This window comes from Bos indicus x Bos taurus, chromosome 2 (genome assembly GCF_003369695.1).
Source record: "Bos indicus x Bos taurus breed Angus x Brahman F1 hybrid chromosome 2, Bos_hybrid_MaternalHap_v2.0, whole genome shotgun sequence".
Taxonomy (NCBI): domain Eukaryota; kingdom Metazoa; phylum Chordata; class Mammalia; order Artiodactyla; family Bovidae; genus Bos; species Bos indicus x Bos taurus.
In genome coordinates this window covers 61,571,581-61,599,482 of record NC_040077.1, presented here as the reverse complement: position 1 = coordinate 61,599,482, position 27,902 = coordinate 61,571,581, and the positions used below count along the sequence as shown (strand labels likewise).

Sequence of the window (27,902 nt, the reverse complement as noted above, 5' to 3'; positions counted from 1 at the left end):
GTGTGTTTTCTTTAGGCTATTTGTAATGGTACCTATAGTATATTTTCCTTGAAAAATTGCTAAGGTTTAGGCACTTTGGTCCCAAAAGAGTAATCATGCCTTGTCAAATAGAATACTCGACATAGATATTATGTTTGTTATACTGTTTGATAATAAGAATAGAAGAAAAATTCTATTGCTTAATGTTTATAGAGCAGCCCCTTCATCAAGTAGAGCAGCCCCTTCATCAAACCAGGAAGAAAGAATAAAGGGGTTTGCTTTTACTGACCTAACCCAAGGGTCTTGTAGGATAATAACATTTGAAATATCTAAATTACCTGTTATAGTGAATCAAATATTTTTATGAAAAAATTATTTTCTAATTATGTTTTAAATTTAAATGTATGTTCTCAGAAATTTTCTATGTAGAGTTTCTTCACTTACTATTGTTTTTATTGTTTCCTATATTGTTTTTAAGATGACTTTGTAGTTTTAAGCTATTGCCAAAAAACTGTAACTTTCCATTTTATGTAATTCTTCTCTAACATTTTATTCTGACATTAACATTGTTTGCCAACCTGTTATTCCTTAGCCTATTCGTCCTCTGCAGCCCTCTTCACAGCCTGTTCAGTACTCTACAGCCCCTTACCCATCCCCGCTCCTGCCAGTCTCACCCACTCAGCAATACTCCGTGGTACTATATCTCTATTCACGTCCTGCGTTGTTTCTATGGGTATATGTGTGATAAATCCTTGTGAATGTGATTAATGTGATATGTTCTTTTGTGATTTTCTGAAGTCAGGGATACATATATTTTGAAAAAGCATTTTTTTAAAGCTGTATTAGAAATAATTTATTCTGTTCCATAAAATATTTGTTATATTGGCTTATTTTGGCAATTATGTAAAGCCTAACATTTTCCTTGTTTTTCATACTGAAATAATCTTCAGGTCCTAAGATGTTTTAACTACTCTTCTTATTGAGGCTGGTGTAGATCTGTGTAGTCCTGGGGTGGCAGCTTTCATCTGGGTTTAGACTTTCTTTCCCCACCAGGTCCGAAAAAACTTAGTCATTGGGGTGAATTGGAGCTTCCAGTTTCATAAGACATCAAAATCTCTAGATATTTAATCTATGACTATAAAGTAGTGGTACTTCCTTTAATCCAAAGCATGCCCCAAGTTATACCTTTCAGTAAGAGCTCAGTAATGACCATCTCTAGTTAGTGAACATATGGGACCACAATATAAAGTACCTCCTGCATAGTGCCTAAAATGAAATAGATATTCAGTAAATGTTAATTTGCTTCCATTAAGTTGAATCTACCTAATCACCTGTACTTTTTCCCAGTGATGCTGTTACTTTTCAGACTGTACGGTCATCACATTTTGAAATTGCATCCAAGTTAAATTATAAGACGTCTCTTAAAATCACTCAACACTTTTTTTAAATGTTTTGTTTTGTTGAGGGTGTTTTTGTTTTGAGCTGCAGGGCAACCTTATTTACCAGCCTTGGCTCTGAATGATTTTCAAAGATCACTTTCAGTCTGAGAAAATGAAATTGCCAGCATTGAGAAGGTTGAGAACATTTTAAAAAATAACATAAAAGCCTCAAAAATGTTTTGAAAAATGGCAGATGGTTGGAGTAAGAAAATGACTTTTTCACCAAGATGACTGTAATGATGGGATATATCAATCATTATGGTATTTCTTTTTAAAATATTTGGACATACATTTTCATTACAGCTGGTAAGCATTTTTAGGTATATTTTCCTCTTCTGAAGTTATTCATTGAATTAGGTGAGTAGTGCTGGACTAAATCAGAACAACCATTTGAGAAGGGTTTTCAGTCACTAAGTCAGGTTTCCTTTTTTCCAATCCTTTATCATCTCCATAGCCTTAATTTACTTTGCAAAAACAAGCAGATTATAGAAATTGTAGACATGTCAACTTTGACAACTCAGTTGCCACAATTTTTTAAGTAATTTTCCTTTTTTCAAATTTTTCCTCTCAGCAAAATGTGATGCACGTTATTGCCAGTCTGGCTCCTTGACAACAAGGGAATGCTATTTTAACCCCCTTGTAGTCATTTCAGTTGATACTATGTAGACAAGTCAGAATTGGTCCTTACTTTGTTGAGTCAGATAATATAAATTGTAGCCTTTTCTTGACACCACTGCCTGTTCTCCAAGTAGCAAAAGCAATAGGAAACTGTCACCTGGTTTACCTTTGCCTAGCATCTGATTTAAGGAGTAGACCAAAAAACACCAAGGAAAAATAGAATTGATAACCAAATTATTTTTGAGATTAGAGAGAAGATCAGAGAGGGTAGATTTTATATATTTCATTTCTGCTACTGTATTTGATCGATAGGTATGGGAGGAACTACAGAAATGCATAGAATCTGACTCTTCTTACCTTCTGGGAAGAAGGGTATTAAAGAGTAATTAGTACCATGCCTGGCTAGACTCCTGGTCTTTGAAGTCTTTTCAGAAAATGTTAGTTGCCTAATATAAAAGTGTGCCTTTAATCTTCATTTTAAATAAGTGTCTTCATTTTTTTATTGTGAAATGTTGTTATACCCTCCTCTTTTCTGCATGCTATACATTTCCATGAGATATATTTTATAAGTAATTTGAGTTGACAGCATTGTAATATTGCTACCTTCCTGCCTCAGAATTACAGTTTTCTTGAAGCTGTTCTTCTATTAAATCATGCTTGTTATAGATATAGAATTTCCATGATATTAATATATACTACTGCAACTCTTCTTAAAATACATGAAGTATTTTTCTTTGATAAGATCGGTCTGTGTATGGAAAGCTTACTGATTTCTGGTCTCTCCCTTTTTTAGCAGGACAACCTTGGGTCTCAGTTTAGCCACATGAGTCTTGCCCGCCAGCCATCAGCAGATGGTTCTGACCCTCATGCCACCATGTTCCAGTCCACTGTTGTTCTTCAGTCCCCACAGCAGTCTGGTTATATCATGACAGCAGCCCCTCCACCACCGCCACCGCCACCGCCGCCACCTCCTCCCCTACCGCCTGGGCAGCCAGTCCCTGCTCCGGGCTATTCTGCCTCTGGTCATCCTGTCAGCCAGCCAGTGCTCCAGCAGCAGGGGTATATTCAGCAGCCCTCTCCACAGGTACATTGCTGTTTCATCTTCTAACTTTAGAGAACTGAATTTTGCACGGAGAAACCTTGTGAGAATGTGTGACCAAAACTTGTCAGCCATCTTCCCTTTTGGAGACTCTAGAATGCATTCTAGACAACCACATGACTGATAGATACTTCAGTTGGAGGGTTAAACTATGTAATCTTTGAGTTCCCTTCTGACTCTTAGAGGTTTGTTTTGTTTTAACTAGCTTAAGAGAAACACAGTAAAGTAAATGCACTATGAAAATAAAACGGTACATTTTAAGAAGAAACAGATCAGTTTGGGGAGAACTAGCGTCTTAACACTGTTGAATGGCCTATGCAAAAATATGTTACCTCTCTCCATTTATTTAGATCTTCCGTAATTTTTTTGTCAATCGTATTTTGTGGTTTTCATTACACAAGTATTACATAGAGTTTTTAAAATATATCCTAAATATTGAATGTTTAAAGTGATAATTCTAAAGGATATTATTTAAAAATTTTATTTTTTATTTTTATTATTTATTTTTGTTAACTGCTAATATGTAGAAATAAAATTGTCTTTTGTATATTGATCTTTTTATACTGTGGACTTTCTAAATTTGATTGTTCTACATACATTATTCTTTCCAATCTCTTTGCCTTTTGTTTCTCTTTTGCGTTATTGCATTAGCTAAGTGCGCCACTGTTGAATATACTCACAGGAGAGGGAAGTAAAATCTCTAGAATCCATGTATTAACTTAAATATGTTTTGAAGTACCTATGCTTACATTGTTCCCAGTGTTAGGGGTAAGCTTTCAGTCTTCCAACATTAACTGTGAAATTATCTGTGGATTTTTTTTGTACATTTCTCTTATATTCCTAGTTTGTTGAGAGTCTTTACCATGAATGGATATTAACTTATAAAAAAAAATTTTTTTTCTGCCTCTATTGAGGTGATCGATCATGTGGGGTTTTATTCCCCTTTATTAATACAGTGAATTACTCTGACTTTTGAATGTTAAACTACCTTTCATTTCTGGAACATACCTTATGATATATATGTATCATGATATAGTTGTCTTTTTTGTATATCACTGGGTTTGATTTGTCAGTATTCTCTTACAGAGTTTTGCATGTATTTTCATGAAGGATACTGACCTGTAGTTACCTTATAAGCCCTTTTTCAGGTTGTAGTGCCCAGGGTGGTACTGATTTCAAAATGAGTTGGATAGAATTCCCTCCTTTATTTCCTAAAGGAGTTTATGGGTTTAGCTCCTATATATAGGTCATTTATTTTGAGTTTGATTTTGTATATGGTATGAGATAAGGTTCTAGCTTCATTCTTTTGCATGTGTATATCTCTTTATTCCAGCATTACTTGTTGAAGATACTATTCTTATATTTTTTGCACTGGGTCTTTGTTGCTGCGTGCAGGCTTTCTCTAGTTGCAGCGAGTGGAGGGTCCCTCTCTAGTTGCAGTGCACGGGCTTCTCATTGCAGTGGCCTCTCCCGTTGTGGAGCACATGCTGTACGCGCACAGCCTTCAGTAGCTGTGTCACACAGGCTCAGTAGTTGTGGCGCACGTGGTTAGTTGCTCTGGTATGTATGGCATCTTCCCAAACCTGGGATCAAATCTATGTCCCCTGCATTGGCAGGGGGACTCTTACCCACTGTATCTCCAGGGAAGTCCAAAGATATTATTCTTTGCCCACTAAATAATCTTGGTACCCTTGTTGAATATCAGTTGGATCATAAATATAACAGTTTATTTCTGAACTCTCACTTTTACACTGCTTTATACTATATCTTTATGTCAGTACCACACTGTTTTTGTTACTGTACCTTTCTAGTAAGTTTTTTTTTTTTTTCTAGTAAGTTTTAAAATCAGGAAGTGTGAGTCCTCCAAGCTTGTTCTTCTTTTTCAAGATTGTTTTGGCTATTTAGCTTACTTGCGGTTCTACATGAACTTGAGGATGGCTTCTCCATTTCTGAAAAAGAGGCCTTGGAATTTTGATAGGGATTGCATTGAATCTGTAAATGGTTCTGTGTTATATTGTCATTTTAACTGTGACATGTTCTGGTCTTAACGAGCATAAAATATCTTTCCATGTCCTTAGGTCATCTTTAATTTCTCTCATATTGTTTTTGCATTTAGTATACGCTCAGTGAAGGCAATGGCAACCCACTCCAGTACTCTTGGCTGGAAAATCCCGTGGACGGAGGAGCCTGGTAGGCTGCAGTCCATGGGGTCGCTAAGAGTTAGGCACGACTGAGCGACTTCACTTTCACTTTTCACTTTCCTGCATTGGAGAAGGAAATGGCAACCCACTCCAGTATTCTTGCCTGGAGAATCCCAGGGGCAGAGGAGCCTAGTGGGCTGCCGTCTATGGGGTTGCACAGAGTCAGACACAACTGAAGTGAGTTAGCAGCAGCAGTATCAACTGAGTATATGTGTTTGATACTTTTGGATCTTCTACATCCTTATTTAATTTTTGTCTAATTCTATCAATAGATGATAGTGGTTTTGTCTGTTTCCAAATTCTATCATATTGTATTATAGTATTTGAATGTATAGTCTTCCCAATGTATTGACTCATACTATTATGAAATGTTTTTCTCTGTCTCTAGTACTGTTGCTTGTCTTGAAACATACTGTAATGTGACTTTAATATGGTGAATTAAGCATCCTTTTTAAAAATAAAAACAAAAAACTTTTATATTGGAGTATAGCTGATTAACAGTGGTGTGATAGTTTCAGGTAGAGAGCAAAGGGACTCAGCCATACATATGCATGTATCCATTCTCCCCCAAACTCCCCTCCCATCCGGGCTGCCACATAACACTGAGCAGAATCCTCTGTGCTATAAGGTAGGACCTTGTTGGTTATCCATTTTAAGTATAGCAGTCAATACCAAATTTGATTGTAAAAGTGTTAGTGCATTCTTTTGATTAGCACTTAGATAATAGGTCTTATTCCATTCTCCTATATGCACCATTTATACTTAAAGTGTGTCATTCAAATTCAGTATATAATTGATATTTGCTGATTTATTCAGTCTGATTGGAGTGTTTAGTCCTCTTATCTTTAAATATCAATTGACCTTGTTAGATGCAGATATATCTGTTACTTCCTGATACCTCCAGGAAAAATTAAGGAATCACATGTGTATTATGTCTATAATGTTTCAAAAACAAATATTACAGAAAATTTAGAAGATTCTTGGCTTATAACTGATTCAGGAATTCTGTGCTTGTCTGGTTTCCAGACAAAATGGGCTCTCTGTAAGATCGCCACAGAGCTCTGTTCGTTTAGAAGTAGCCCAATCAGAAGAGCAGAACTTGAGAGCCTATGAACCTAATGAAGTTAACTCTCCACATACTTCCATATCAGTAGATTAATTGTTTATTCTTCACCCCAAACCAGATCAGATTACGTTTAGAGAAATTCACAACTGATACAAATAGCTTTGGGTGGAAAACTAAATCAGGCTAGTCTTCTTGGCATTTTTTCCAGCTTTATTAAAGTATAATTGACAAATAAAATGTGTATTGACATTTTAATTTGCATTAGAAATATGAGAAAAATTAAAGAATGAAATCAGTGCTAATGTGAATGTGTAGGAAAGGATAAACTGACTTACATATGTGGTGATAGCAGCTCAGCAGGTAAATTTGAATGAGCTCCCGATACATGCTTTAACCAAAATGAGTCTCAAAAATAATGTTAATTGCAAAATAAGCTGCATGAAGTTATATGAATGAGTGCATGAAAGTTGCTCAGTCATGTCCGATTCTTTGCGACCCCATAGACTATACAGTTCATGGAATTCTCCAGGCCAGAATACTGCAGTGGATAGCTTTTCCCTTCTCCAGGGAATCTTCCCAACCCAGGGATCTAACCTAGGTGCAGATTCACCAGCTGAGCCACCAGGAAAGCCCATGAAGTTTATGTAGAATAACCATAAATGTGCATTTTAAAAATTCTCAACAAGTCTATAGTAGATTACATAGATGATTGATAATATGTTACACACACACAGACTCTAGAAGTTTAAAAACATTTATGGGAATGATATACACCATCTGTAAGATAATGATGCTTTTTCTATGGCATGTAGAGCAAAGGAATGTTGGAAGTGAGCCTTTAAGTATTTCAGTAGTATTTGGTTTTGTAACAGAGAGAAAAATCTGAAACAAATGTGACCAAAAAAGTTAAATCTACTAAATCTAATTTAGTGGGGAAATTGGTATATATCTTTTGTTATGTATACTACATGTTTGAAATTTTTAAATTTTTTTTCAGGTAAACTTAAAGCAAAGGAAAATCAGTTTTCAGATGATTAGTGATGGGGAGAATTATTACTCATTATACTCTGATATTTCTGACAGGGAAATAAAGATTTCTACTCCAAATAAAAATAATTATTTTTCCCTCAATCCTTATTCTAGATGCCAGCCTGTTACTGTGCTCCAGGCCATTACCACTCTAATCAGCCTCAGTATCGCCCAGTCCCTTCGGTCCATTACAATTCACATCTAAACCAACCACTGCCACAGCCTGCACAGCAGACAGGTGAGTAGAATTCATGAGGTTAGGAATTCTTAGCTTTGAGTATTGATGATTTTTTCATCCTGGTTTATTTCCCATCTTGCTATTAAGGTACTGCCAAGGTACTACTACACTCAGTCAGTCAGGGATTTCAAATAGGTGAATACAGGTGAATATGCAAACCAGTGAGAGGAAAAGAGTAGGCAGATCTTAGATGAAAAGAGCAGGCACCGTCCAGAGAATACCACACTGTCAGGTTTCCATGCTAAAGACTTGGGAGCCATAATGAGAAGACTGTACCAGGTGAGCAGCTTCACAGTGCTGACTGCCCCTGTAGCTGCAGCCTGCACTGCATCAAGACCTACAGACAAGGCGAGTTAAGATGTCTGCTGAACAGGTAACCCAAAACAAGGCCCAAAATGACCTAACTTGGGTTGAGAGCTCTAGCCTAGTGAAGCTATTTTGGTGTCTTCGTCTCTGTAGGAATGCCTTGAAAGGAATGATGTCCTTACACATTTTTTTGTGTTTTGTTTTTCAGTTTTCTGGTTGTGTAGTGAAAGGTATATTTAAACTGAATGCAGTCTAAACCTAAACATATCAAATGTATTAAAACTGAAGATTGTTTTTCTTTTGCCCCTTTCAAATTTTCTCTAAGCCTTCCATGAAAACAACTATGATCTCAGTGTAAAAGCTATCTCACTAATTTTGCTGACTTCATTTCTCTCTGTGCTTCCCACCTAGATGTGTACTTCTGCCCCAGATGTTTAATAAGGTATTCTTTTCAGCCTTTTATATAACTCTAGGTATTGAAAGAGAATTTTTATTGGTTTCTTTGAAGCCTTTTTAGCTGCTTGTCACCATTTGAAGGTGCTCAGACTATGTCAGCATGATTGCTGAGGCCACATAACCCTGCATCTGTAGTGGACAGTTTCTTGCTCTTGATAATGTTTGTAGCCTTTGATGGGTTCCACAATTTCAGGAGAAAGACATCTGCCCTGCGTGGTCTGATGAGAGGAGTGTTCTTGCCTCTCCTCACTTGTGCAGTCCTCACTCATCATCAGCTTTACCAGATAAGACTCTTACTTATCACCTCAGCAGGGAAACTTCCAGGGCCTCAATCTGTTGCTCTCAGGAGCTGTCTTGTACTTAATGTGTAGGTTTTTCCCGTTTTTGTGTTGCTGGCCTTGTATTGTATGTGTGACAAACGTTCTTCCAAAGGATGTTGAGTACATACAGTGGTCATTTTGGCCAACTTAGAATTTGTCCTCTGTCTCAAAATTGACTCCCTTTAATTTCAGGGTTTCCTGAGGTTTAGTAATACATTCCACTTCAGCTGGTATATGCTCTAATTTTGAAAGGCATCAGAAGCTCTCCCTTATACCTGGAGACATTGGTCATGACACTGCTCACTAATTAAATACATTGTTGTTTTATTCTAATAGAAATTGTTTCCTAAGTTTCCTGGACCTCCTTGACTGACTTTTCATATCATAATTATAATAGTTTTTTTATTTTTTTATATCCATAATTATAATAGTTTTAAAAAACATTTATAATTTTTATTATTGTTTTTATTATATTTATTATTTATAATACAGATTATATTATTTTATTATTTTTTTAACATTTATAATTTTTATTGTTTAACTTATTACATTTTAATGTTTAATCATTTTATAAAACAAATTATAATACATATTACAGCTAATGTTATGATACTAAAAAAAGAAATTGGCCTTTTCTTTCCCCATTCAAATACCTTGCATGTGACTAATTAACTTATTAGTTCATTAGTATACCCAGTTAATGAAGCAAGCAAAGAAACTTTGTTTTGTATTTGTGTGAGCTTCCAGTTGTGTTCTTCTTCATGGCTAAATTTTATTCCTCTCCATTGTCAAAGTGCCTGCAAAATTAAAACTTTCAATCACAGTTTGGACCAATGTGTTCATGCAAATGCTTCTCTACCAAAACTATTCCCACTTACTGGAAAACAACTATAAATGCCACACCTCCCAATTCAGGGCCAGAATATCTACATAACAGATGACATGTGTTCATTATCAGTGATATTTTAATTGTTGGATTTTTCTTAATGCTGGTGGTTGTGGTGAAAAGGAAAGAAACAGTAAGTCAGATTGCATCTGGACAGTGCAGGCACAGAAAAGTGTATGTGTCTGAATGACTCTGCCATTGTGTTTGACTCTTAAAAGAGTCAGTTATAATATTAGTATAACACTTTATAACTAGAGTTGGTTCCTCCAGTTACTTTATGTAATAATATCTTCTCAACTCAAACTTAAGGTTCATGTCATTCAGTTTGAAGAATAGAAGAGAAATAAATCCTCAAAGCACCCTTATCTGAAAGGGAAAAAAATATTGTTATGCTAATAGGTAGGAAAGAAACTTTCCCTTTAAAGGAAATTTCAGTCATGCCAGTGCCACTTACTTTGTTGGTCATTATATTGAACTTTTGTATGGAATTTGTAGGAGTTGGATGATTAATATGTATAATCTAAAGACTTTTGTGATTAGCCAGTGATTATTTTTTATGTCTAAGCTTACAGAAAAAAATGTGCATTTGGGACTTCCCTGGTGGTCCAGTGGTTAAGAATCCGCCTTGCAGTGCATGGAACATGGGTTCAAATCCTTGTCGGGAAGCTAAGATCCCATATGCTGCAGAGCAGCTAAGCCCAAGCACTGCAACTAGAGTCTGTGCACCACAACCAAGAGCCCATGCGCCGCAGCTAAGCCCCAATGTATTCGAGTAAACACATTTAAAAAACAAAAAAATGTGCATTTATGTTTGTATGTCTCCTGACAGAAAAGCAAAATCCACTGGGAAATGGACACAGTAGCTTTTTGGTTCTGATTTTCTTTTTACAGATTTAAAGCAATTTATTTCTCAGTAATTTCCATTTTTGTATGTAAACATTATACTTTCTGGTTTTCTTTTTTTTTTTTCCTTATATTTTTCTATATTCCACCATCCCCATCTGATTAAAATTAGAAATAATTTGTTATATCCCTTAGATAGACTTGGAACAATTTATTTCCACTGAGGCACAAATAAATAATTTTTAAATGTTTGTAAATGAATCTGAAGAAAATTTTGCTCTAAATTAACAAACCCAGTTGAATCAGATATTCTCAGATCAGTAGGGTATGAGCAATATAAACAGGATATTCTATTATTTTCCCTTTTGAGTGCAGAAAGGAAGTTGGGGAAATATCTCAAGGATTGATCTTTCATCCACATGCCAGAGGACTGCTATAGTTACTGATCTCCTAAACCCATCTATTATGGGAACTGAATTGAAATCAGTACTAACATAACTGCTGGGGAATGAACGTACCAATCTTCCGTTATGAATGTGAAACTACTATGGTCATTAAAACAAGGTTGAAAGGTTGAGTCAACCCCTGTCAACAGAAACAGAAGAAATTCTGTCTACATAAGGCCTTTTGGACAATGTATTGTATAACATAAAAGAAAACAAAATAGTCAAATCCTAACAGCCCTTACTTGTATTTAACTGGTATTAGGTATATTATTTAAAGCCTCTAGGTTTCAGTTTACTCACTTGCAAAGTAAGGGAGTTTTGCTAATATGTCTGTTGAAGCCTCTGTGTACCCTACAATTCCATGATTCTGTGTGTCTGTCTTAGATAAATCATTTCTAGTTTAGAAGGGCAGAATATTGGAAGATTGGTTTGCAATAGCTTAGTGCCTACTGCCATAACAGGAGCCATACAAGCAAAGATTTTAAAAGATCTGGTTACTTGCCAGCTGCAGTAGTAAGAATTTGTTATCTTAACCCTTTACCATAAAATGTACAGCTTGAATACTATGAAGTATATGATAAAGAAACTTCCTGCAGGTAGTAATTACAGCAAAGATTTTAGGTTTATGAGGCCTGGCTGTTCTTTGTTTAGCTGCTTTCATTCTTAGGACTCTTTTGAAAAGTTCGCAGCTTCACCATATATGTTTAATATTTTGCAATAATTGGCCTTGTTCCTGAGCTGTTGGATTCGGGGCCGTAGCACTGTCTGAGAGGTTTACATTTCTCACAGTGAACCGGTCTCTTTTTCAGCTGCTTCCTGGCTTCTTTTTACTCAGGTTTCCACTGCTTTCTTTTCTTTTTTCCCTTCTTTCTTTTAATGCTATATTAAAATGTTAACATTTGCTTATATTTTCCATTAATTGTAATGCCTTTTAATCATGCTTCATACTCAGAAATAGGGATTTGAATTTAAATGACAACCTTGGCTTAATATAATTTACCTTTTAAAAATTCATGAAAGCTGTTGCTTTAATTTATTTTCCAAGGAAGAATTGAATGGCAGATTGCTTTTGATTGGAGCTTTTCTTAAAAGTTTAATGTCCTAAGCATGCCAGATTCATTAATGAAAGTCAAATACATCTTTTCCCCTATTACTAAATAGCTTTTTAGGAATATTATTATGCATGCCATTAAATGGACTTAAGACACATAAAAGCATTTGAAGGTATTTGAAGGGATATAATTTAATTTTTTTTCCAAACTGTGATATTGTATGCATGTGGGAAGCAAAAATGACTCCATAAAGCTAAATATCATTTTAGTTTTGCAACCTCTGGTAAATTCAAAGATTATCAATGCATTATACCTGTAATCTTAGCTTTCCAATCAGCAGACTACAGTAGGGTCCTATTGACCACAACCACAAGAGAAACATTTTGGGTTAAACAGGCTGTAAGATGCCCAAGAATAATGGCAGCTTTGCAGGGCACAAATTTAAAAGTAACCAGGATATGAAAGACAGGCAAGGAAGGAAGGATCCTATTGGATAAGCAGAGGAGGGGTGATACTTATAACAGATAAGTTATGTCAAATAGGGACTCTAGCTACAAAGTCATTTACTGACAACTATTGATTTGAGTTATAGGAATTTTGTGTTTATATTACTAGGTGGTAGTCCTGGCTACCCTTGTTTTATCATTGATTCTGTAAGCATTTCTTAGTATTGCGTGACCAGCACAGACTCAAACATTGTATATTACCTACAAATCCACGTATTTCCCTTTTCCCTTCTTCATTAACCTGCCGCCACTGGAGCCAAACGTATCTGGTAAGTACCCATAGATTTCCTTGAGTTGTATACCCTCTTCCATAGGACGGTCATTTAAATAGCTTTGACCTATAACCTGTATGAACCTGTTTTTATTAGATTAATATTTTATGTTTGTAATTTTGTTAATTTAAGGCACAGGAGTAGGAGAGCAGAGGGTGATAGAAGATAAAGAACAGCGACCGTGTACTGGTGTTAGGTGGATGTGTATTCCACATTCACCTAACAGACTTATCCTTAGTTGAATTTTGCCTGCTCACTAAAATAATGCTACAGACATAATACAGATTAGATTACAAACTTGAGATTTTGATGATTTGGAAATGGTTTTCATAAATTATCTTGTAGATACCTGGTTACAGTTAAATTTAGAGTTGGCAAAACGGCTCACCCAAGAAAGAAAAAAATCTACCCTGACAGCAGTGCTTCTGCTGTGCAAATTCAGCCTTGAAAAAATATAATAATACCGTTAAATGAAATAACCTTACATTTATGACTATTCTGACTAAGCACTTCTTCAGTTTCTTTTCTTATCTTTCTGATTATGTCTAATCCGTATTATTAAGATTGCTTTCCTTTAGCACAAATGATAGTTCAGGTCACCTATATAAAATAAAACTAGCCTGTTAAAGCCTGTGCAATACTTTTCTGCTGAGCACTGTGTTTCCTTCTTGCTCTTTTCCCTGCTGAAGTGAAAGAGAGTTAAAAATAGAATATTCTTTGGAGCCCTCCGGGGAAGAGCCTGAGCCATCAGTTTGTATTGTCCTAGTTCTCTCAGCTTGCAGAATTAATTGTGGTTTCCTCTGAAAGTGCTGGAAGAAATGGGATAATATTGCACAACTGCAATCTTTTAACAAAGGAGAATGTCAGTGTTAAATAACACTTACACTGAAATCTGGGTGTTTATTCTGTTGTTTGATATCACATATAGTGGCATTGCTTGCTTTACAAAATAGATGCTTTCCTACAATATTCAGAAATTTCTACAAGAGATAGTCTATTTTCCTCATATACCCAGTTTAAATCCAGATTTGTCACAGGAAGGATTTTTTTAAATTAGATGTACTGAAACACTTTATTGACAAAAGAATAATTTAGGTAGTGGCCAAATTGGGGATGTATTGAGCCTCAGAATACTGGAAATACTCTTGTAGTATTTTTAAAACATAGCAATACTTTTCATTCTCGAGAGTCTACTTTACCCTTCCTAATCTTCACCCTTCTCCCTCTTTTCCAGATCGTTGGATTTTTTTTTCTCATATTTGACAGTCTTCAAACTATACTTTTGAACATATCAGAGCTATGTCCCTCCCCTCCTTCGGCCTGAATTAGATAATGAACTTGAACCACAGTGCCACTTCTCTAATAAATGCCACTCTGTAACAGTGATGCTGTGAAACCTGAATGTTTAAACACAGGTTTAAAACAGCACTTCTTTAAGATGTAAATTTTATTAAGCAGGTGTGAATAAAGTGAGGCATGTCTGTTATTACATGGTTCTTTATGTTACTAACACACTATTGTGGTTTTGTCTTACATAAACAATAGTAAGGTTCTTACCTTTAATAGTAGAATGATGGGTGTTTCTTTCTTTCTTTTTTTAGTGCTTTCTGACTGAATATTTCTAATTTTACTTGTGATTATAGTAACTTTAACCAACATATATCCCATGGTCTTATGTCATTTGAAAAAGTCCAATAATCTTTTTGCAGCATTTAATATCATGTTCTTTAGAGAGTATACTCTAAAATTATATACTTTTTAACTAGTTACTGGACTGTTTAAGTATTGGAATGAATGGTCAAACACCTTATCATGACTTCTGGAAAAAGTTGTTCAGGCACCTTACTTAATGTTGTAGAATTTCCTTCCTGGGATACCAGCCATGCAACGTACCGAATGTTAAATAAGGCTTTTTTTTTTTCTTCTTCTTTTTAAGCTAGAAAGATTTCTAAGGTCCTGATAGCTTTCTGTTCATTATGGTTCACACCTGGTAGATTTCCCCTCCTCTAATATAAAAGTAATGTAAAACTTATTCAGTATATAGAAAAGAGCCATTCCTTCACAGGAACTTCAAGGCTTCACCCCTGTTACAGGACATGCCCCCTTATATACATGGTGTCCAGGTTAAAGTTGGCATTGCCCCACTGAGTAAAGGCTCACTTCTTGGCTCAGGAACTCAACATTGTGGAGAGGGGAGCCAAATTCATGAAAATTCTGCTAGAGAAATCTGTGTATTCATCTGGAATGTGGCAGTAGAGTATACATCTTGAGCAAAGGCAGCCTTTGAAGCAAAATAGCAAGGCTAAAATCCAGAGGAACATTGGAGATTGACACAAAATACTGAGAGGCACAGACCAGGGGACATAGAAGCTGAAATATGACACCATTTGAGCCTCTTTTTCCCCTTCCCAGTTGCTTTCTGTCCATGTGAAATCATATTATACTGAGGCAAAGAAGTGTAACCTTGCAGTTAGAGGGCACAACCCATACATCTTGGGAGTAGTGGGCAAAACAAGTGAAGGAGAGAGGACATTATGGACTGATTGAATAAACTCTGTGACATTTGATTTGGCCTTGTTTCAGCCGTAAGTTCTTTTACCTACAATCTGGACTAACTGCTTAATAGCCTTTCATCGTGATTCCTGTTTTGGATAACACTTAATACTCACAAATATTGACCATTTACAATAATTCTTTGTTTTCCTGTAATTAAATTGCTGTTGAGACTCAGGTATGTGAAACTGTGGTAAAAATCTTCATTAGCCAAAATGCTCAGACAGTGGAAGGTCAGGCATTTCATGTTCTGCTTACTGGAGCAGTATTACTGTAATACTCTGTCTGTGTCAACATCTGTCCCTGAGAAAAGTAAAGTTTAGCATCAGGCTACTATGTGCAAATCCAGCTACAACACTTAACAGCTGTTAACCTTACGCAAAGTGTGAGCTTCTGTATGCTTTTGTTTTTTCATCTGAAAAATGGGGATAGTAAGATTGAAGGCAAGAAGAGAAGGGGATGACAGAGGATGAGATGGCTGGATGGCATCACCAGTTCTACGGACATGAGTTTGAGTAAGCTCTGGCAGGTGGTGATGGACAAGGAAGTGTGGCATGCTGCAGTCCATGGGGTCGCAGAGTCAGACACGACTGAGCAATGAACTGAACTGAAGATTTCATAAGATTGAAGATTGGGAGCATGGAAAAACTTCACACATGAAAGTGCTTAGAGTAGTACCTAGAACCTAATAAATGTCATGTAAATATTAGCTACTAGTAGTACCTTTGGCTATCAAATAAATGATAATTATTTAGTATTCTAAATGAAAACACATGGGGGTTTGGGTTTCGTTTGTGTTTGGGCTGGATTCCACAATGGAAACCAAAAGCTGATTTATTGTTCTGAAATACTTAGTCTTTTTGTCTTGTTCGCTTCTTGACACGTGGCTTCTTCCTAAAAGGCAATGGAAAGTTCAGAGTCTTTTTCTCATCCTTTGATCATTAACTTGAGGTAGGTCTAAATATGTTCTAAGAAAATATCCTTAAATGCTTCCTTCCCATAGCTTTGTAAAATCCCTGTTGTTTAGCTGTGGAAACATTGCTTGGGGAAAGTTTTTGAAACAATGTGTCGTATGGCCCATTTCTATAAATAATGAAAGTGGGAATGTATGTTGCTGTCTGTGTAGAAAATACAAGGCTAGCCATAAATACAACATGTGAATAATATTATCTGCAAGTTATTGTTTTACAAAAATGGTTTTTCCACCCTGGCTTTTTCTCTTTGTTGTATTTTCCAAGTTTTCTTTGATAAAAACCTATTTTTTAGTCAAATAAACCTTTTTCAAGGGTATTTTTAATGTCCCTTCATTCCCCCCAGCATTGTTTAAATTAAACCTTCATTTCAAGCTTTACATATTAGATATGAGCTAAAACAGTTCTGTTTTTCCTTATCAAGTACACACTGAGGTGGCCATGCATTTTTTAAGGGAAGACTTAATGAGTAATTCATGAATTCTGGACTGAGGTTAATTTCTGTTTATGGGATCAAGTTTTATTTTAATGAGAATGCAAATATGTTTAACCTTACTATAGACATGTTACCGTAAAACTTAAGTACGACGTTTGCTGTCAAAAGCCATTCACTAAACGTGAACAGTGAGCCTGTCACCACATAGGGAGCTCCTGGTTTTTGTGTAGAAACATCAGTTCAGTTCAGTCGCTCAGTTGTGTCCGACTCTTTGCCACCTCATGGACTGCAGCACACCAGGCCTCCCTGTCCATCACCAACTCCCAGAGTTTACTCAAACTCATGTCCATTGAGTTGGTGATGCCATCCAACCATCTCATCCTCTGTCGTCCCCTTCTCCTCCTGCCCTCAGTCTTTCCCAGCATCAGGGTCTTTTCAAATGAGTCAGTTCTTTGCATCAGGTGGCCAAAGTATTGGAATATAGAAACATATATTATTTTGATTCTGTTCTGTTAAGAATATATTTTTCCTCACTATTTATTTGGTAAATATAAATGAGTGTCCACTTCCTTGGCTTATTTGCTTAATAGCTGGTATTGATATTTGGGGTGTTTTTTTTTCCTTTAACAGGGTGGATAACCCTGCCCTTAGAAAGCACACCATTTCAGTTTTGTTGTTTTTAAGGTATATACAAGCCATGAGAAAACAGTTAACAGGAACAATTTTATATTACCTGTCGAGTTTTAAGAAATATGGATTAAGGCAATAAAAATTACGGGAAGATTAATAGAGCTTCTTGGGAAAATATTTTCTTTTAAAGTGTTTGGCATTCTTATTTTTAATAGTTCCACTGTTCCCAGAACATGTTCCCAGTTTATTTTTTCTAGTTTTGAATGAAGTAGTAATATTAGTTATTTTTCTACTTTCACAGTCTTTAAAATCTGGAACTTCTTAATGGTTCTCACTGCTCTACTACTTGTAAAGTCTTTGATTCTCTACCAATATTCTACCTTCATCTTCCACTTTTCACTCCATATGCAATGTTTAAATTAAACCACTCCTTACTAGTCTCTGTTCCTCAAACATGTTACTCACTTTTTTACTTTTTTCAGACCTTTTCTTTAAGTCCAGGCTCAAATGTTAGTACCTCTGTGGATATCAGCCAGGATTAATTTCTCCCTCTTAATTTCATAATACCCTACGTATTCTGCTATTCTGATATGGTGTCAGGGCTAAGAATGCCTGATTTCAAATATAGGGACTGTGTTTTACTTAACTTTTATCACCCTCCAGGCACATCTTGAGCTCACAGAACTTTATACTACCCTGTGTAACAAATGAGGTGCTGGAATCAGATGTTTTGAATTTTATGATGTCACATTTTCAAAATGTGATGTTTGTGTGCAGATAAATATATCCATTAGTAGGCGTGAACATTAGTGGAGATAAGCTTGCATTAAAGAATAAAAATACCACTGGAAATTTATTAGTGCAAATTCCAAGCGGCCCTACATTAGACCACTGTGTCATGGTATCTGGAGCTACTGATTGAAGCTTTCTGTATCAGATTTTTTTTCATAAGAGGGAATTGCAGGCAGGAAGCAAATGGTGAATCTCCAAATACTGACGTATTTAGATAAAGGAAATCAGAACCTCATTTGCACATAAATTGGCTTTTTTTCCCAAAGTTTTCTTTCGAGGCAACCTATAACTCTGAATATATTTTGAATAAAATACAAAAATGTTGTGAAAAACATTTGAGTTTCTTAGGGCACGTGACAATTTAAGTCAAATTATGTTACAGTGAATTCTGCTAAGTGTTCAGATTTTTCTTTTTAATTTAGTGAACTGTGATTCTGACAAGTTCATTGTAAGAAGTTACTTTCCCCGTGTATAAAGAGCTATGCCTAAATTATGACACTGCAGTAGAGGCTGTGTGGGTGTTCAGAGGTGACATTTCCAACACAAGAAGGGGTCTTCACATCCCTTTTCCATTCCTGCCCTTTATTTTCCTAGGAGTGGAAATGTGTCTGTGTATGTTTTGATGGTATTTGGACTTTAGAGTATAAATTTGAAATGCTTGTCATTTCATAAACTGAAAGTAGAGTTGAATGTCAAGTATTAGACTAAGGAGCAAGAAAGAAGTTTATTTGTCTGCAAATTTGAGTATTAATAGGAATTTCACAGGGAGGGATATTTAGGAAATAGCATGTTTATAGTCACTTTATTACCCATAAAGACCATAATACACATTTTTTGGGAAAGGTTGACTGGTGAGAAGTCATTTGAAACATGGCATTAAAGCACTGTTGCCATAGAAATAGCATCATTTTATAAAACCCTTCATTATTAAAGGATTGATTGTATCTGTATTTTTACTTTGTTGTTAATATGTTGCTTAGTTACCAAATATGTTTTATATTCATGTCTTTAGAAAAGGGTGATGCTAAATTTATTCAATTATTTTAGTCATTGAGAAGAATCATTGAGACTTCAGGCAAGTACGCTGATATTATTGTCAAAATCAACACCTGAGATGGGATCTTTGCCATTCCTGTTGTTTTAGGAATTAATGAGGATAGAAATAAAAACTGGTATTTATAAGGTAGCAAAATAGATCTATGGTATTAGAGAAATCATTTAGCTTACCTTTAGTTGTAGAAGTTTGTATAGGCAATGCCATCATTTGGTTTATCTTTGTAAAACCTTTTTAGATTCCCTGGCTGGAAGGTTGGTTGTTTATTTTAATCTGGTTTCTTTTTTTATAAAGAAAGAAGAATTTGTGGTAGTTTCTAGTAATTTACATATGTCTTGAGCTAATTACTTAAGGAAATCCTTTTAGGGTCAAGAGACACATAAAATTCATACTCATTACTCAAACCTTATTGTGGAGTCATTTAAATAACTAATAAATTCACTTAATAAAAGTATATTTATACTCTTAACTTAGTAAAGTTACCAGCAGTGTCTCAAGTTTAAGAACTGTCCCTTTGGTGTTTGATTTATGAACTTCAGGCAGATTGCTTAACCTCTCTAATGATCAGTTTCTTTGTTAAGTAACCTTAATAATAAGAAGATAATCTTAAAAGTTGCTAGATAACTCCATTTTCCCTTGTGCCCTGAAGACATTCCTAATATAAGGATTCATATCTTAGTCTGAATTTTCAAACATACAGCTCTTCTATAAACATACAGCTCTTCTATAAAAGTCATCCCACCTTCCATTATTTCCAGTCTCCAAAAGAATTAGTTCTGCCAATACCACCTCAAAACTCTGCATTTTTTAACCAGAGGCCCTGCATTTTGCTTTTGCACTGGGCCCCACAAATTATGTAGACAGACCTGGTCCACAGAAAATTATTTTTAATATCAAATTATAACATATGCCAAATAGTAATTGTGTATATAAACCAAGTCTTTGGCCCTATAAATTTCCTCAAGTACAAAGGAAATCTTTGAAGACAAATTTAATTTGAATGTTTTGGAGTAGGGAAGTGCTGGCTGACTTGGGTTACCTACATAGCAAACCTTTTAAATGTTGGCTGTCATAATAGAGGGCTTTTGAGATTTGCTGTTTAAACAAATTCTGTGATTTTAGAACTTGCTTAAAATACAAAAACATACTGCTAGTGAAACAAATTCAAAGCAGGATTTAACTCACTGTGCCATTACAGGTTATCAAGTTATGCCCAACCAGCAGCAAAACTACCAAGGGATAGTTGGAGTTCAGCAACCCCAGAGCCAGAGTCTCGTTGGTGGCCAGCCCAACGGCATTGGAAATCAGATTCAGGGCGTGGTCATCCCCTATCCTTCAGTGCCATCATATCAGGTACGTGGTCCCTCTCTTACCTGCACTGGCTAGAGGTGATTTTCAATAAATAAAATGTGGGCTACTTCTCCGTTTAATCTGGGGAAAGGCTTCTGTAATATGTAACTTTATAGTCTTAAAAGAGTTTTATTAGTTGTTGCAATTTTGTTCTATCCTCATTTTATTGCATTCATTCACTTCATTAATTTTTTGAAAAATATCTGAACCATATTAATATTGTGAAGTAAATTTTTCTGGCACTGTTTGTGTTTCCAACTACCTACATATATGAGCAAATATCTTATTCTATTCTTCAGCTCCTTACAAAGTCTCTTGAGGAGAGAGTGGAACAGGAGGGAAAAGTAAAGGTATAAGTAGGTGTATGAAATAGAGTAGATTATAAATTAGTGTTTATTGAATAAAGAATGTGCGATTTCCCAATCTGGAATTGATATCCACCCCCCCCGCCCCCAACTCAATGAAGAAAAGAAATAGTATGTCTTGTATTGAAAATGTCATGCATTTTAATTCATAATTCTCAAGTAGAAATACCTAGTGTTTCATTAATATGTCAGATTTCTTTAGCCCATACTGTGTCACATTTTCAGACATTTATTTTATCTTCCTTTACCTTTCTGGAATGGCTTCCCTGGTGGCTCAGATGGTAAAGCGTCTGCCTACAATGAGGGAGACCTGGGTTCGATCCCTGGGTCGGGAAGATCCCCTGGAGAAGGAAATGGCAACCCACTCCAGTATTCTTGCCTGGAAAATCCCATGGACTGAGGAGCCTGGTAGACTACAGTCCATGGGGTCGCAAAGAGTCGGACATGACTGAGCTACTTCACTTCACCTTTCTGGAATAATCTGCAAGTGAGTTTGTTTTCTTAGCCTCACAGTTTCCCGTAGTTGAGTCTAATGTTAAGAAATCCAGAGGCTATTTTGATTCAGTCCCACAATGTAAAAATAATCAAGTTGGGAAGGTAAATGTACATGTATTTCATCTAAGGACAAGTCAACAAACTGGTTATAATCTACAGACCAGTAACTGAAGGAATTATGAAACACAGCCATGAATAGTTGGGGACTTAATACAGAAGAAAAAGATATAAACCTTTAATTAGCTCTTAAAATTAGAAAATTATGGACATAAATTAATTAAGACATTCTGAGAATAGGGCAGGATATGAGCAAAGGAGGTAGCATATTCTGTGAAATTCCAGAAAATGAAAGTCGTAATTAAAATGTGAAATCGTCGAGGACTTTTTGAGCACTAAGAATATGTCTAGTTTTGAAGCCCTTTGATAATAGAAAGCAAAACATTATGGGAACCGATTTTGCATCTTTTCTCACATCCTCTTTTTACTCTGGTTCTCCCTGCTTAAGGGGCTTCCCTCTAAGCTCAGTTTGTAAAGAATCTGCCTGCAGTACAGGAGACCTGGGTTTGATCCCTGGGTCTGGAAGATCTCCTGGAGAAGGAAATGGCAATCCACTCCAGTATTCTTGCCTGGAAGATCCCACAGACAGAGGAGCCTGGTGGGCTACAGTCCATGGGGTCGCACGAGTCAGACACAACTTGCAACTAAACCACCACCATCCCTGCTTAAGTTAGAGGCCCATGAGACTGCCCATTCTCCACTTCCTCTGTAGCTAATCATTAGACAGGATCACTACCAAGCCAAGAACTCTCCCTTCTCAAGACCCTGTTCGTGTTACCTACCTAATCTAGTCTATCTAGCATCTGTCAGATACCCAGGCACTATGTAAATAAGACCAGCCTTGAAATATAAGTTTAAAATAAATTATCTCCTTGTTATTATAGTTTTTAAAAATGGAGCTAGATACTGAAAGTGTTTCAAAGCTGAGACGGTTGTTATAACTTCTATAGCATACTTTTTTACAAGGTACATTTTCTCATGGTATTTCACATAATCCTTACATTGGGTGAATGATTGTGAGAAATATTGCTCTGACAAGTGATGAATGATAGCCTGCTTCATTTTTCCTACCACATTTGGTTAGAGAAGCTAGGTGGTGATAAACTTATCTAAATAATAAGCCAAAGGGAATTCCATGGCAGTCCAGTGACTAGGACTCCTTACTTTCACTGCCAAGAGCCTGGGTTTAACCCCTGATCCTGCAAGCCTCATGACTCAGCTGAAAAAATTAAAATAAATTTTTTAAATAAAAAATAAGCCTGAGAAGTTATCTATTTAGTAGAGTGTTTCTACATCTATACCTTCTCAAGTACCATTTCCTCTCCTTTGGTACTTCATGTGTTTTCTTTACCACTAGTTAAAAATTTAATCTGTAGCTTAAATCATCTAGATTGAGCTGTGTCATTTTTCTTAGATCTACCTAGCATATACACTAACTTAAAAACAATCAAAAATAACAATAGAATGTTGCACTGCTTCAGTAGACAAAAAGACTGAAATATATTTTGTTATACAAAATTGAGTAAATCAAACCATCAACATATCTTTCCCTTTGAGCCAAATTGAAAGTAATTCAGAGCTTACTGTGTATTTTGAAGGGACTATAGGGAAAACCTATAGAACCAGAAAGAATGAAGGGATGGAGCCAAAGCAAAAACAATACCCAGTTATGGATGTGACTGGTGATAGAAGCAAGGTCCAATGCTGTAAAGAGCAATATTGTATAGGAACCTGTAATGTCAGGTCCATGAATCAAGGCAAATTGGAAGTGGTCAAAGAGGAGATGGCAAGAGTGAATGCTGACATTCTAGGAATCAGCAAACTAAAATGGACTGGAATGGGTGAATTTAACTCAGATGACCATTATATCTACTACTGTGGGCAGGAATCCCTCAGAAGAAATGGAGTAGCCATCATGGTCAACAAAAGAGTCCAAAATGCAGTACTTGGATGCAATCTCAAAACCGACAGAATGATCTCTGTTCGTTTCCAAGGCAAACTATTCAGTATCACAGTAATCCAAGTCTGTGCCCCAACCAGTAACGCTGAAGAAGCGAAAGTTGAACAGTTCTATGAAGAGCTACAAGACCTTTTAGAACTAACACCCCAAAAAGGTGTCCTTTTCATTATAGGGGACTGGAATGCAAAAGTAGAAAGTCAAGTAACATCTGGGGTAACAGGCAAATTTGGCCTTGGAATACAGAATGAAGCAGGGCAAAGGCTAATAGAGTTTTGCCAAGTGAACACACTGGTCATAGCAAATACCCTCTTCCAACAACACAAGAGAAGACTCTACACATGGACAGTACCAGATGGTCAACACTGAAAACAGATTGATTATATTCTTTGCAGCCAAAGATGGAGAAGCTCTATACAGTCCGCAAAAACAAGACCAGGAGCTGACTGTGGCTCAGATCATGAGCTCCTTATTGCCAAATTCAGACTTACTGAAGAAAGTAGGGAAAACCACTAGACCATTCAGGTATGACCTAAATCAAATCCCTTATGATTATACAGTGGAGGTGAGAAATAGATTTAAGGGACTAGATCTGATAGAGTGCCTGATGAACTATGGACATTGTACAGGAGACAGGGATCAAGACCATCCCTATGGAAAAGAAATGCAAAAAAGCAAAATGGCTGTCTGGGGAGGCCTTACAAATAGCTGTGAAAAGAAGAGAAGGAAAAAAGCAAAGGAGCAAAGGAAAAATATAAGCATCTGAATGCAGAGTTCCAAAGAATAGCAAAAAGAGATAAGAAAGCCTTCCTCAGCGATCAATGCAAAGAAATAGAGGAAAACAACAGAATGGGAAAGACTAGAGATCTCTTTAAGAAAATTAGAGATACCAAGGGAACATTTCATGCAAAGATGGGCTCGATAAAAGACAGAAATGGTATGGACCTAACAGAAGCAGAAGATATTAAGAAGAGGTGGCAAGAATACACAGAAGAACTGTACAAAAAAGATCTTCATGACCAAGATAATCACGATGGTGTGATCACTGACCTAGAGCCAGACATCCTGGAATGTGAAGTCAAGTTGGCCTTAGAAAGCATCGCTACAAACAAAGCTAGTAGAGGTGATGGAATTCCAGTTGAGCTATTTCAAATCCTGAAAGATGATGCTGTGAAAGTGCTACACTCAATATGCCAGCCAATTTGGAAAACTCAGCAGTGGCCACAGGACTGGAAAAGGTCAGTTTTCATTCCAGTCCCAAAGAAAGGCAATGCTAAAGAATGCTCAAACTACCACACAATTGCACTCACCTCACACGCTACTAAAGTAACGCTCAAAATTCTGCAAGACAGGCTTCAGAAATACGTGAACCGTTAACTTCCAGATGTTCAAGCTGGTTTTAGAAAAGGCAGAAGAACCAGAGATCAAATTGCCAACATCCGCTGGATCATGGAAAAAGCAAGAGAGTTCCAGGAAAACATCTATTTCTGCTTTATTGACTATGCCAAAGCCTTTGACTCTATGGATCACAATAAACTGTGGAAAATTCTTCAAGAGATGGGAATACCAGACCACCTGACCTGCCTCTTGAGAAACCTATATGCAGGTCAAGAAGCAACAGTTAGAACTGGACATGGAACAACAGACTGGTTCCAAATAGGAAAAGGAGTACATCAAGGCTGTATACTGTCACCCTGCTTATTTAATTTATATGCAGAGTACATCATGAGAAACACTGGGCTGGGAGAAGCACAGCTGGAATCAAGATTGCCAGGAGAAATATCAAAACCTCAGATATGCAGAGACACCACCCTTATGGCAGAAAGTGAAGAGGAACCAAAAAGCCCCTTGATGAAAGTGAAAGAGGAGAGTGAAAAAGTTGGCTTAAAGCTCAACATTCAGAAAATGAAGATCATGGCATCTGGTCCCATCACTTCATGGGAAATAGATGGGGAAACAGTGCAAACAGTTTCTGACTTTATTTTGGGGGGCTCCAAAATCACTGCAGACAGTGACTGCAGCCATGAAATTAAAATACACTTACTCCTTGGAAGGAAAGTTATGACCAACCTAGATAGCATATTGAAAAGCAGAGACATTACTTTGCCAACAAAGGTCTAGTCAAGGCTATGGTTTTTCAGTGGTCATGTATGAATGTGAGAGTTGGACTGTGAAGAAAGCTGAGCACCGAAGAATTGATGCTTTTGAATTGTGGTGTTGGAGAAGACTCTTGAGAGTCCCTTGGACTGCAAGGACATCCAACCAGTCCATTCTAAAGGAGATCAGTCCTGAGTGTTCTTTGGAAGGAATGATGCTAAAGCTGAAACTCCAGTACTTTGGCCACCTCATGCGAAGAGTTGACTCATTGGAAAAGACTCTGATGCTGGGAGGGATTGGGGGCAGGAGGAGAAGGGGATGACAGAGGATGAGATGGCTGGATGGCATCACTGACTCAATGGACGTGAGTTTGAGTGAACTCCAGGAGTTGGTGATGGACAGGGAGGCCTGGCGTGCTGCAGTTCATGGGGTTGCAAAGAGTCGGACACGACTAAGCGACTGAACTGAACTGAACTAATAGGAAAAACCTAAAAGTTAATCATTAACTTAGAAATCACAGAGCCCAGATACAGAGAATGATGAAATGATTGAAGAACTGCGGCTCTGGAGCCAGTGGGCATGGGTTCAAACACTGACTTCTCTTCTTGATAGCTGTACAACACTGAGCAAGGTTTTAACTCCTTCTATAAAACAGGGATGATAAAAATACCTTCTTAGGGTTGTTAGGAAGACTTGATGTAATAATATACACAAAGTTCTTGGAACAGAACTTGAACATGGTAGTAAGTACTCAATAATGTCAACCTTAACTGTCATCACCATTAACTACTGTTACTGTCATCGACCCTACTGTTGTTGATATCAGCATCAACAGAAGCTTTTACTGACCAAAATCACTGTAATGTGGCACACTTGTAAATTACAAAACCCTTATGCCTTTGTGGGTTTTATTTTTAGATAACTATGGAAACTGGAGAAATGAATCCATTATGTTCATATGGTTTCTATGTAGATACTGTAGAAAACAGAATTGAAAGATCTGCTGTTCCTCAAATACCTTCTGTACTAGATCCTGGAAATAGAAATTATAATAGCCCTCCTGAGGTGAAAGAGACATACCATTTTTGCAGATAATGAACTCTGGGGCCTCAGAAGAGTTAAGTTATTTGCCCAGTGTCACATGTACAGTAAAGTTGATGGATCATTATTACATCTAGGTATCTTAAGCTCCGAAGCTCATACTTCCTGATCCAGTGTATCTCACCAGTACTCTTACCTGAGTTTTACTTAGCTCTACCTGAGGTAAATATTATTATTCTTTCCATGTCAAATGGTTATCCATATGGAAACAGTTTCTTTTTTTAAATAACTTCTACTTTGGAACACAACTCCTAGCCTCCTGTGCTTTTGATAAATGCTAGCCAAAAACAATAACTGGCTTTAAAAACATAAAAATAAAGCGGTAATGCCGTAACTAAATTATCAAGACAGCCTATGGCAGTTTTAGCTTATTCCTAACTGCTCATATTTGAAAAGCTTAGGGAGGCTGGAGACCTTGACTTTTGCAAGGTTTTAAAAACCTTTTTCCCTTTAAAATGTCTTTCAAATTTTAGGTTTCACTGCCTCAAGGTTCTCAAGGAATTGCCCATCACACTTATCAACAGCCTGTTATGTTCCCTAATCAGTCTAATCAAGGATCTATGCCTGCAGCAGGAATGCCAGTTTACTATAGCGTCATTCCACCTGGCCAACAAAATAATTTAAGGTGAGTGAATAAAAAGCCTAATCTTATAGCTCCTCATTTTTAATATGGAATACTTCATGCATTTGCGTGTCATCCTTACACAAGTTGCCATAACCTAGTAATGTTTTACACATTTGCAAGAAAGTCACAGTGTCTCTTATTGCTCATTAGTAAACTCTAAGCTGTAGTCCTGAGCCAAACACTCATGTTTTTACTAAAATATAACCAGATTATGAGGTTTCTATAAGAACACTAATGAGCCTATGTTCTGAAAAATGTCTTCCTTAGCTTGAGTTGCTTAGCAGTCCATTTTCTTCTGGAAGCTCCTTATGCAGAAAAGTAGAATTTGAATTATCTTTACTTTCAACTCAACCAATCAGTTATCACTGAGGCAATTTTGTATTTGATTGTGTTGGTACATGTACTATGATGATTTAACATAGCCTGATTCAGATCATGCGTGTTGTCCCTTTCAGCAAACCATGTACCAGTCACAGAAACTAGTTTTACAACTAATCGTGGTACTTCTTTCAGTCAATGATGTAAATAATCTCAAAAAATAATCTCAAAAAAGTTAATAATTTCATTCCTGTAATCTGCAAAAGTGGCAAGCTAATTGGATAATATCTTCAAACTGCTTCTATTTGAGTGTTGGGTTTTTTTTCTTCCTATTTTACCATTTAT

At 36.5% G+C, this 27,902-nt stretch overlaps 1 protein-coding gene across 21 annotated transcripts in view; it reads left to right on the top strand.

Moving 5' to 3' along the window:
- The window catches only part of R3HDM1 (R3H domain containing 1), a 163,114-nt gene that overhangs the window by 112,066 nt on the left and 23,146 nt on the right, over positions 1-27,902 (top strand). For 9 of the 21 annotated variants that reach the window (XM_027561810.1, XM_027561868.1, XM_027561815.1 and 6 more), the window contains 5 exons: positions 572-673; positions 2,830-3,120; positions 7,546-7,669; positions 20,391-20,545; positions 27,088-27,239. In XM_027561810.1, the coding sequence (XP_027417611.1) occupies positions 572-673; positions 2,830-3,120; positions 7,546-7,669; positions 20,391-20,545; positions 27,088-27,239 (824 nt within the window). The remainder of the gene's footprint in view (positions 1-571; positions 674-2,829; positions 3,121-7,545; positions 7,670-20,390; positions 20,546-27,087; positions 27,240-27,902) is intronic. The other 12 variants (XM_027561880.1, XM_027561906.1, XM_027561919.1 and 9 more) reach the window with 3 other exon arrangements.